The 12347-nt window shown below is 40.9% G+C and overlaps 1 protein-coding gene, 1 long non-coding RNA gene and 1 pseudogene across 2 annotated transcripts in view; 1 reads left to right on the forward strand and 2 right to left on the reverse strand.

Moving 5' to 3' along the window:
* Positions 1–12347, reverse strand: part of LOC119914378 — a 267025-nt pseudogene that overhangs the window by 55775 nt on the left and 198903 nt on the right.
* Positions 1–12347, forward strand: part of LOC119914429 (D-dopachrome decarboxylase-A-like) — a 29090-nt gene that overhangs the window by 14850 nt on the left and 1893 nt on the right. Inside the window, exon 2 of the mRNA XM_038733731.1 lies at positions 2181–2356. Within this exon, the coding sequence (XP_038589659.1) occupies positions 2181–2356 (176 nt within the window). The remainder of the gene's footprint in view (positions 1–2180; positions 2357–12347) is intronic.
* LOC119914438 lies at positions 3536–3927 on the reverse strand. The gene is made up of 2 exons (XR_005446779.1): positions 3788–3927; positions 3536–3707 (listed from the first exon to the last, which is right to left on the reverse strand). It is a non-coding gene; the product is annotated as an uncharacterized LOC119914438 (long non-coding RNA).

A 12347-nucleotide genomic window follows, 5' to 3' on the forward strand; every position in this document is an offset into this window, starting at 1 on the left:
GCTTAGGCAGAATTACTGTAAGAATAAGTGTTTAGCCGAAAGTTGGCTGCTGTAATGTCAAATCTAACTTAACTGGTATTTAGTGAGAGCAGCACAACACGCTACCAATTCACCTGTGTTGAAGAAAAATAAATAAAATTTGGCATTGCCTCGTTCATTAAAAGTGATCTAATGGCATCTCTTTTCTTTCATCAAATTTTGGGGTCTTAAATTTATATTTGCCCACGACCCTGTATGCAGGATAAGCAGTTGACAATGGATGGATGGAAATTTATATTTGTTGGTCTTGTTAGATCTTAAAAAGCATTGAATTTTGACTTTAAAAATGGTGCAAGAACACAAAACTAAAGTTTAAAGCTAATTTAATTAAAGCAGTTAACTCTGAGCTCCTCCCACGGGTAAACGGCAGAGTTGTCAGAGTATAATCCAGACCGACTACGGGTTTTTATTTGTCTAAAAGCTGAAGCGCTGCTTCCGGCTCTTTCTTCTACACTTCCCCGTAGCTTAGCAGCTCTCCATCGGGCAGCTGTGTTTTCAGTGCTCTGAAGCAGTCTGTGACGTCCGCACAATCTCAGCGTTATATAGTTTCAGGTAAATTTAGCTCTAGTGTATAAGCTAGTAACGATACGGCCACAGGCTACCAACCATGCAACCTCTGGTGGTTTAGCCAAGAAGCTAACGCAGAGGTAACAACAAATTATGCAGAATAGGTGCGTTTCCATCAGCTGGTTTGGAGCGAATAAACCAGGCTATGGCAAGCGTAGTTACATCAGTAGTTGACGTTACACATGAACAAGACTATGGGTTCCAAACTGGAAACAAAACCAGCCACATGGAACTGTTGGCCATTGAGCTTAGAATACTGGAAAATGGTCCTCAGGAATGTGTTTCACACGGGCAAACTGCTACCAGCCATGTCTCTGCGCGTTATGGGAATATCCGACAAGACGCCGACAGGATGTGAGTTACAAGTTTGCTACATCATAACATCTCCCATTTAGTACATTAACAGTTTTTTGACAAAGGCAAAAACTACCTGAAGCAAGTAAAAACTTTTTTGCAAAATTAAAGATTTTTTTTATATTATTTTGCAGTTTCCTTCAACCTTTTGTAATGCGATACTTCAGAATGTGCATTACAAAAATTGGCTAGTGAGGTAACAAGCTAACATTGTGTACCCATACCTGCTAATTACTGTTACACATAAATAAAATACTAGAATTTCACTCACCAACTGGAGCACAGGTTTCATGGAGGTTTGCGCTCTCTCCAATAAATCGCACAGCGTGCCATTATTTGTCTGTTATCTCCATGAAGAAACAGGGTAGAGCTCTGTGACTGACTGTATTAGATGCTAAGAGATGGCGGACAGACGGTTAGCAGTGACAGCAGCAGCAGCTACTTGTCAGTGAAAGCGGCCACGCCCCTAATAATGCAGAAATTTAAGGCTTATTGTAATTTAAACCGGTGAGTTATGAATAAATTCACCCCCTCACAGTTGTCATGAAGGGCAAAATTAGCTTTATAAACTAAATCCATCTTTTGTACCAGGCTGTAAACATGTTTTGTTCTGCTGTAAAGTTGGGCATTTTAACACGGGGGTCTTTTGGAGCCAGCCTCAAGTGGCCACACGATGAATTGCAGTTTTAGCCATTTCTGATTTGGCTTCAGTCCGGAAACCAAAAGGCTGCCACTTGCTTAGCTCCAACTAAGCTAACTTGGTCACGTCAAGCTAGACTGGTGTGGTTGTGGTTTCAGCAACCAGTGTTTCCCACACATTGATTTATTTGTGGCGGCCCGCCATATTATCAGTGCTGACCGCCACATATTGATTCTCGATTTTATTTTATTTTTTTACTATTTAAAATCATATTAGATTACAGAGCTGCGCACAGCGCATATATTCGCTCAGCACCTCCTCTCGCTCTGTCACGTTAGAATTTTGATAGTCAAGATCAACTGATTTATTAACATTCAGTCCCTCACGTGGTTAGTTCAGTGTGTTGCTCAAGGGTACTTGGGCAGGATGGGGAGATGTGCTACTTTGTTTTTGTTTCATAGATATGGCTTTCAAATTATGTAACATGTACTTTTGTTCAGTCTTGCCTCTTGGTCCTATTGATCCATATTTACCTGCTTTACCGTCACTAACGTTCATGTTCATGGTGGTTGTTTTTCAGAGGATGAACGTGGTGGTGAAGCCGGGGTTGCCGATGCTGATAGCTGGCTCTTGCTCTCCGTGTGTGATGCTGTCAGTGTCTGCTATCGGTGTGACTGACACTGCTGACAAGAACAAGGAGCACAGTGCCAAGCTCTTTGAGTTTCTGACCAGAGAACTTGGTCTGACTGAAGACAGGTGAGCTCAGGTGTTGCGGCAATTAGCCGCAGGGTTGTGTGGCAGGGTGGGCGTGTTTGTTTGTGCTTTAGAACTATTTTTGCTCTGATTAACTGGCTTCCTTACTGTTACTGGGTTTAATGAGAGGCTCTGTTAACTGGTGACCTTCAGCTGAATACCTTTGCGGTTGTCGTAGTTACGACTGGAGCCCAATAGATATGAATTTTGATATTAAAGTGAAAAAAAGCGACTTATATGATTATATTATATATTTATGTATTTTATATTGATATTTTGATTTTGAAAATTATTTGAATAGTAAACCCCTTTCCTGTATCAACTACACTTAGAACAGGACGATATTTTTTCCTAAATGGATTATATTAAAAAAGCCTTAGATTACAGTCTCAACATGTAAACAGCTGCACATCATTAAATATGTACTTCTAGAATGTGCATCTTTTTCATCCATCTGTAATGCAAAGAGATGGAGAAACGATAAGCATGCATATTCTATCGTACACATAATCTGCCATAACTACTTTCAATGTAGCATATTTATGTGTAGTTTATCTAGAGACGGGCATCGAGTATCCATACCTTTAAGGTATCGACCGAAACAGCCCAGTATCGAGTTGTATCGAAACGTCTTCTGTCAAACCAGTACTTTGGTTGGTTTCATGTTCTGGTATTATTTAACACCACTCTGTACATTTTTATTTGCTATTTCCACAACTCATGTGGTAACTAAACTTTTTCACTCCTCCTCTCTCATTCAAATAGGTGACAAATTCCCAAGCTGTCATTTATCCTCTGAGGATGACCTAATTAGGATGAGGAGTGATCTGCAATTTCCCAATATTTTTATTTTAAATTTTTTCTGTATTTCTTTTTGAAAAAGAAATAGCTGTCATTTTAAACAATACCCAACCCTAAGTTTATCCCTTTACCAGCACTCTAAATTCTATCCAAAGCTAACTATAAGGATCTATGATCCAGTGGCCTAGAAGAGAGGCTGCTGTTGAATGCATCTAACGCTAAACGAACAATTTTTGAAAGATGAGCTAGATAACTTACGTGTTTCGACCAAAGGAACTATACAATGGAACTAGGATGTTAGGGGACGGGACAGAAAGGACCCAAACGCAGCACTCAGAGTGAAGGAGGTTTTATTGAGGGTTCACGGGGGGGCTAAGGAAGAGGTGAGGGAGGAGAGGTGGACGCCAGGGGACGCGGGCACGGAGGACCAAGGAGCGGGCGAGGCACGGGTGGTGAGGCGAGGAGCAGGGAGGAGCCGGGAGGGCGCCGTGGAGGAAGCCCGAGAGGTGAGGATGAGCCCAGCCGACTGAACGGATGACGAGGGTGAGTGAACCTGGGAGGGAAAACAGACAGAAAGACAGGGTTAGAGACTGGAGCGACAAAATGCAGGGACGATGCGAAAAAACAAGGAACATGAGAGCCTGGACGTAGAGGTGGCACCGGGTAAGGAGCAACGACGATCAAGCGAGGATGGAGTGGAGAACCGGGGTTGAAATACAGGCTGGGATGAGGTTGATTACTGGCAGGTGTGGCAGGCTGACGAGGTGGCTGATGAGGTGCAGGTGTAGGTAGTTGGCTGGGCTCAGGAGCCGAGGGAGAGAAGAGGAGAACACAGGGAGGCAGGCAGAGCAAAACAATGGGTGAAATAAAGTGAGAAAAAAAAGTAAAACCAGGACACTCACCGTCAGCTGGGCTGTCCCCACAACATAGGAACCTTTGAAGGAACTCACTGCGTTTCCACCGGAGGGACCAGGGTCTAAATTTAGTTCTAGGGTCTTTATATTACCCCCCAAAAAGTCCCTGCTCAGGGTGTAGTAAAGTACCGGTACTTTGGGGGCAGGGGAATTTCTGAATGGGCGAGTACTACTGGCTTTAAATCAGCATGTCGGCTGTTTTTCTATGACTGCTCCTCTCTTTTCCACCGTTGTTTGCAAACCAATAAATCACAATCAACAGTTGGATAGTACACACAAGTCTCGCTAATGTCCGCCTGAGATCATATGTCGGCATTAAATGTATTGCTCTGAAATAGCAGCAGTGTGTTTTTACAGCATACAGCTGATGGAGTTCCGCTAAATACTGGGTCCGAAGTTGTTGTTTTAAGTTTTCATCAGTCAGGAAGTTTTTACACAGAGCCGAAGTCGGTCTCGTCTTCTCCAAATTGAATTGTCTTTAACTTTTTGTGTGCAACGCACAGCACAAATCATTGGAGAGCTACTGATCCTCGCTGTTTGTGAGTTTCCAGAAAGTCGTTGCCATGGTTACTCTATTGAGAGCACCTGCCGTTTACTTGCGGAGCACTGTCTTACCCGCATTCAAGTAGTCTGCCGAAGCCTCCCTCCACTGCTTGTTTGGGTGGGTGATTTGCAGGCTGATCAACATCCCACCCCTCCTGTGACCCATGGTTTGACTGGATGTGTATTCAGAGCCAGTGAGCAACGGACTTTCAAAATAATAATAATAAAAACTGTGTTAATGTGTGTTAATTAATTAATGCATTAACTCTATAATAAGCCCTAATATAAATATCAAGATGTGATGTTTTTTTAACACTGTTTTATAGAAATCCTCATTGCTTATATTCTATTTTAAAGCTGCTAAGTTCATTGTTTTGCTCTAAACTGCATTTTGTTGTATTTAGTATACAATGACAATTCAAAATCAAAAACTCAACAGAATTCAAGTCTGTGCATCTCTCAGTCATTCTGTGTTGCTTTAAGATATGTTTCTACTGTAGATCAACTTTCTCATGTAATATCATCCCTGCTGAGTCAACACACATGCAGATGGAAAAAATAATAATCCATTTTCAATCCAATCCAACAATCTAATTTTATCCAGTCCGTTTTTTTTTAATCAGATTTGGCACTGGTACCACAGCTAGCTTCTCTCATTGACCAGGATTCAAAGAGCTGCTAACGCTGGTTGGTTAATGTTAACATTACTGTAAACTAGTACTGCTAGCTAGCCTAGCAAAAATGTCATAACTCTGTTTTAATTGTTATAACAACATAGTGTAAGTGTAAGTGTACTTCAATGCTTCAACAAAGACTTCAGGTGAACAAATTATGAACATTCGCTTAAAAAGTGGCTTTTTTAGTGACAGTACAAAGTGAGCACAAAGACACACCTGAGTAGCAGGTATGCTAAAATGTTTTTTTTACCTGACAGTGTCGTGGCAGTACAGCAGGCGCAAACATTGAAAACAATGGTTTAACTTTTATGGACTCTTGAAGAAGCAGCAGCATGAAAGTGATGGCTGTAGAATGGAGTTTTATTTATTAGTGCATTCCTCATGGTTTTTTAGACACATCAACGCTGCATGGGGGGAATTCACTTAATGATTCACGTAATGATTACTATATGTATGGATACATGTAGTATGTATGATTGCTTTTATATTTTATTGTTATTATATTTTCCTGTGTGGGTATATGCTCACATATAGCCTAGCCATTTAAGCAACATCTACATATTTATTTAATTTATTACAGCCTATAAATGGAGAAAGTTTTGTTGGTCAGAATATAGCAAAATATGAAATAATTTAGTTTAGGCTTTGCCTTGTTGCCTAGACCTGCCAACAAATGTCTGTTAGAAGAAAACAAAACAGCCCACATTTCCTTAGACCTGTAGACCACCACTGACTTCAGAATCAGCTGCCCTGCCAATCTCCTGCTTCTAACTCCTAAAATATGTTCAATATCCATCTGGTCAATGAATGGAAGGATTTACAACAGCATTAAAAGGACACTATGACATTACGTTTTCACTGACAACAACATTATGTGGGGACTGATATTGTTTTGAAATACGCTACAAGGTAAAATTAATATTACATTATCAACACTAGTGTTTTCCATAGACAACTAAAATATCCCCTTTCCTTTATCTAAAGTAAATGTAGCTTAAGTTCAGCACTAACAACGACTTACAGTTTCACTCTGTATCACTCACTACACTGTATCAATCTTTCTTCACCATGTCTGTCCTAGTGCCCGACTGCAGTAGGGATTTAAATTGTGAACCTGAGGAAACAACCAGAAAGATTATTTTAAGACAAAATACAGCATTTTTCAGCATTCTATAGTATTTATTAATATTGCTTCTGTTTGTTGAGCACATGTCTGCACTGTAAAAGAAATAAAATATCAAAATATAATAATAATTTTTCTTATTAAAATTTGGGGGGGCTTAGGACCATGTTAGGGTGGCTTCAGCCCCCCTAAAATAGGCTTAACGACATCCATGGTGCTGTAGGTGACAGAAGAAGCATGAAGTAGACATCCCAAATACGGAGGGGTTAGGCCTAAGAGAGTTTTGTAAGTGAACATAAACCAGTGGATCTTACGTCTAGTATGAAGTGATATCCAGTAGACACAGTGGAGGTGTATAGATTGCAGTGGTGTGTCCTTTTAAGGAGCATTGGAAAATCTGATAACTGAGTGATAAAGAACATCTAGCCGCTCGAGAAGCCCCTTACCTGCACACATGTAAATGACATAACCAAAGTCTAGCATGGGTTAATATAGTCATCTGAATCAGTGAGTTTAGCAGATTGAGTGATGACCAAATACGGTAGAGAAACCCCAATCTGTTTTGACCTTGGCCTGTAGCTTGGTAATGTGATGAGAGTAATATAGTGTGCTGTCTAGCCAAACTCCCAAGTATCTTTATGTATTTACTTGCTAGTTCCACATCCTCAACTGTGGTAATTACACCAGGGTGGGAGAGTGTTTTTCATATCAAACCACATTAACTTTGTTTTGGAAGTATTAAGGACGAGGTGAAGGTCAGAGAAAGCTAGCTGGATACAATGGAAAGATTGTTCTTAGAACCTGTTCTGGGGAGGACCCAACTCATCTCACTTATAAGTGGATAAGTGAGTCTCCTGCACTTTGCGGTCATTAATATATATATTGAAAAAAGTGTTGGCCTAAAATTGACACTACGCGACACTGTCACACACTACGCGAATTGACAGCGGCTATACAGGAAATGATGTGAACCTACACATGAAACAGCTGTTTGTTATTATAAAGATACCAATTAAAAGACAAAAAATATGGGTGAAAGGATGGATTAGCACATGCAGGTAGCAGGGATCATCTGTGCTACAGAGAGAGCTGGAGGTGAGTAAAATGTGTTTTGCAGTGAAAAAGTAGCTGCCTGCTCTGCAAGCTGCCTGCTCTCATTGGCTGGATGTGGATGTCGAGTCGGCCGACTCTTCCAGAAATTTGGTATTCTAGATATCTGGCAGACGTCAGGAATGTGTCAGCGAGTGGTTTTGATGTGTCATTGTCTAGTTCACACATAACAACTGGAGACCGCCGATCGACCATTCTCCCCAATCACAGCCTGATGGTCCCCGAACTCTCCGACCGGCAAATCAGGCTAAAAATCGTGTAGTGTAAACTAGGCTTTAGAGATACTGGGTAGAATTGGCCGGTAACAGATTGGATCAGCTTGATCTCCCCTATCGTGTGGATAAACAAAAGCTATAGACCTATGTTTAGTTTGGAATCATTGGAAGCATTTAAAACAGTTTAAAACAGCGGAGGAGTGTGTGTGTACATGCACTAACCAGCGGGGAAGCCAGGCCACAGCACACCAGAGCAGGTCACCAGGTCAGATCAGCTGCTTGATAGTGGCCTTTCACGGTCAGAGACGAATACGGTTTCACTTAAGCCAATGTGTAGTTTGTTTCCAGAGAAGAAGTAGGAGAAGCACTGGAACAATTTAAAGGTTCAGTGTGTAAGATTTAGTGGCATCTAGTGGTGAGGGTTGTGAATTGCAACCATCTGTCCAGTCCTATGGTGGCTGACACAGCAGAAACGGTGTCTCTTCTGAGACAGCAGAATAGCCAGTCAGGAAATTAGGTTTCTTTAGGTATATTTATTAAGAAATGATATTTACGTAATTATTCAGTAAAACCCAAGCGGCCAACTTCCGGTCTCCAGGCTAAAGCTTTCCCGGAAGACCGAAAACCTGCAATTCATCGAGTGGCCACTTGAGGCTGGCTCAAAAAGGGAGTCAATCCCTATTGACCCATGTTAAAATGCTGTACTTTACAGCAGAATGAAAAATGTTTACAGCCTGGTACAAAAGATGGTTTTAGTGTATATTGCTAATTTTGCCCTTTATGACAACTGTGAGGCGGGTGATTTTTTTTATAACTCACCTGTTTAAATTACATTAAGCCTTCTGCACACTGAATAGTTGAAGCCCTGTACGACCTCTGAGAAGGTCTTGTGTGGCTTACATTGTATAGAATGCAAAAGTACATTGAATCAGCTCTGAAACCTCAGAGTTTGTAAGGTCACAATAAAAACCACCTAGTGGGATTCATAATTACTCTGTGCAGATCATTCTTTGTTTTAGCACTTACCCACAGGATGGTTTGGATGTGCTCACATTATTCTGTGTTTAAACTAGACTTATATCAGAGCAGCAAACAAGGCACTCTTCACGAACTTCAGGCTCTGTTATACTGTCTGTGGTTACTGGGTGTGTGGCTTATTTATCTTAAAGTATAAGGTAGAAAGTAAAAATACTTCTGCACACACTAAATTCACTACATATATTCTTTTCTACATTTCATGTGAAACATGTTGGGAGTATTTTCACTTTTTAATTTATCCTAGAATAGATCTTTAGCAAGAGTTCAGTTTTAATGTTTCATGTTTTATCTGTGATATATGATTAGCTTTTCAGTAAATAGTATAGACAGGGAGTGCTAATATATATTAAAAATGTATTACAATGTGAACCATAAACCATATCTTTTTTTAAATGGACCTATAACACAAATATGGGCAACATTTAAAACTCAAAGTAAACAGAAGGAAAGAACGCCTTTCCACGTCAGTCCACACCAACAGATACAGGTGGGACATCTGATCCACAGTGTGACTCTAGGAGGAAAATGTGTAATAAATGCTTCAAGTGATATAAAGTAAACAATACAGATGATTCTTTAATAAATAGAATATTGTGGTGAAGTTAATTTTTTGACGTAATGCTATTCAAAAAGTGAATCTCGAGAAGAGCTCTCTAATCAGCTAATTAACTCAAAACACCTTCTGAAGCCTTTAATCTGTCTGGTTCTGATGCTCACAATGAACTTTTCCTCAGTATTCTAATTTTTTGAGATGCTCTCCTAAAAGATGCCTCAGTGTTTTAATGTTGAGAGCACTATTATGTCACATACATGGGAGAAAATGGAACAAGGGAGACTGTCTTTAAATGTTTTTGTGTTGTCCTTTTAAGTCAAATGTCCAGTAGTTTTGTGTAGCAATGTTATTTTAGACTCGAAGTTTAAGCTTTCAGTAGCAGATATGGTGGCATCCGAACCTCAACAAGAATCTTGTGAGACAAATATAAAAAGTACCTTTCTCTCTCAAGTGTCCTATTCCAGACAATAATCTCACACAGCCCTGCCAACAGCAGCAGTGTTACTCAATATAGCGGTGTGGGGAATTAACGTGCAAACAGCCATGGCTAACGTTTAACAAGTTATACAGCTTCCATCATGTAACTAAGGACTCTACTGCTAGCTTATTATGTTTATTACAAGTAACATAATCAGGTGACGTCCAAATAAACAACTCGTAACTAACGTTATGTAAAAGGGTTAATTGATTTGCTTCAAATTGTTCGTTTGAGCTGTAAGTAAACGTTAATGTAATTAATGTTAATAACTGATTCATAGTTAACTGTTAATTTTGGTCTCAACAAAATCTAACTTTAGTGTTGCAAAATAACGTTACCACATGTATATATTAAAAAGCATTTAAAACCTTTTTAAGTATAATGTTAATAACAGATATGTGATATTATTTCCGGTGTCTTACCTGGCCTTAACTGGTAACAAAACGGCCCCAGGTTCCAACCTCCACCTTACAGCACCGGGGCTTTAGAAGCTACTTCTGGTAACGCAGAGTAGAGTCCATAGGTTGATGGATGTGGATCAAACATCAAAACAAAAACATACAGCACATGCCGTAATCTGAGAAACATTCGTTGCATTTATTGAAGAGACGAAAAGATGGGCTCAAACCCTTGGGTTGTGAGTCCTGTGCTTACTGACTGATCTATTCGAACATGTTGATCCAAGTCAATATTATATCTTATATTCTCATCAACAATCTAATTGTTGAAAACATTGCTCTGATGCAAAACTTATTTACAGACCCCTGCAGTATATTATTACTACTTCTTCTTATTCTAACGTACAAATTCAACACAATGATAAGTGTCTGCTCTGCCTGAAGTCACCAGAAGGAGAACAGGAACAACGAAGTGAGGAAACTGTTTGTCCGAACCTTTAAATCCGTGGAGCTGTCTCTCCACTACTGCAGTAGGCAGCCTGCCGGCACGCTGTACAGTCGGAACAGTGTTGGTCCGCCGCGGAAACGGCAGCCAAGTTTAGGCGAGCGCGCCACCTGAGGACACAGCGAAAACCCTGTCCAAGGGCCGCCGCCTGCTGTAGATGGGAGAGAACCACGGGACCAAGCAGGAGCCCCGGGGAGTTGTACGCTTCAGGTAGATTGACTGCTGGTAGCGTTGACCTAGTGCCACCACCCAATCTTCCACCTACAGCCTCTGCCAGCAACCTGCATCATGGGAGATGCCACGAGACAGAGTCAAACTGGGGTTAGTACTGACCAGAAAGCACCATCCTGGACGTGAATGCGCACCGGACCTTATGTTGTTCAAGTCAGCTGTTAGCCAAAAACCTAAAGAAGAATGTAGAAGGAGGGAGAGAGGCATTCTTTGCTCAGCTGGAAGTGTTGCCATTATGTGTCACAGTATAAGATGAAGAGAACCTTCATCTGTTGTAAACTGTGCAAGCAGCAAAAAGCTTTCAACCACCAACAATTTTACATCTAATTTATTGGAGCATCAGCTAAAGCAGCACAGCAACGTAAAACTCTAAGAATGAAACTCCAGCGCTCACCTGGAGGCCACTACTGCCAGTTTATTACAGTTAGAGCGCAGCAAGTAGCGTTACTGTACTGAATTGGTCTTCCACTGTGGTGTTGTCCTGTGCCGTTATGTTACATCATTATGTATTATGTGGGTCACATGAGTTACAGAAATCTGTGTACCTGAGTATCGGTAAAATGCCATAAATAAAAATTGAACGTTGTGAAGCAAACATTGTCCAAGATTACATGTAGCTTACACAGCATCCTCTCTGACACCACCGACAGAGAATCCAGCTCCAGCATCCGCTAGCCTAAACCTGCTGCCCCAGCATGCAACAGCAAACAGTATAGCACTGGCCACCATAGACTCATAAAACATCCTCAGCATCGTCCTGCAGATGTTGAAGGACCTCAGCCTCCTCAGAAAATAGAGACAGCTTTGGCCCTTCCTGTAGAGGGCTTGAGTGTTCTTGGTCCAGTCCAGTTTATTGTCATTGTGCACTCCCAGGTAGTTGTAATCCTCCACAGTGTCCACAGGGACCCGCTGGATGGAAACAGGGCTCACTGGTGAGCTGCAGATGGTTCTGCTACCATGTGACCAAAGTTCCTCACCACGGCCCTGTACTCAGTCTCATCACCCTTGCTGAAGCTACTGATTATAAAATGACACAAAAACGTGCATTCACCAGTCAGTAACTTTAACACCTTGTTGGCAGTTCCTTTTTGGCCAAGTTTTCCATTTTCTCCCTGTGAACATGACAAAAGAGGAGGGAAGACCTAAATCATGCCTGCATGTGTGCTGACTCAGCAGGGATGATATTACATGAGAAAGGTTGATCTACAGGAGAAACAGATCTGAAAGCAACACTTTACTGCACTATATTCTGTTCTGAATTTATTTTACATTTTCACCTGCCACCTGCATTTTGTGTTTCCCTTTACATAAATAATATAATATAAATATACATTTCCACCATAAATCGATGTAGGAAAGGCTGAAATTGGTGCAGGAAATTAAGTATTTAATGCTCTAATTTTTCTGG

Source organism: Micropterus salmoides, unplaced genomic scaffold (assembly GCF_014851395.1).
Source record: "Micropterus salmoides isolate LMB-PRFRI ecotype aquatic unplaced genomic scaffold, ASM1485139v1 Ms_hic_scaffold_1, whole genome shotgun sequence".
Taxonomy (NCBI): Eukaryota; Metazoa; Chordata; class Actinopteri; order Centrarchiformes; family Centrarchidae; genus Micropterus; species Micropterus salmoides.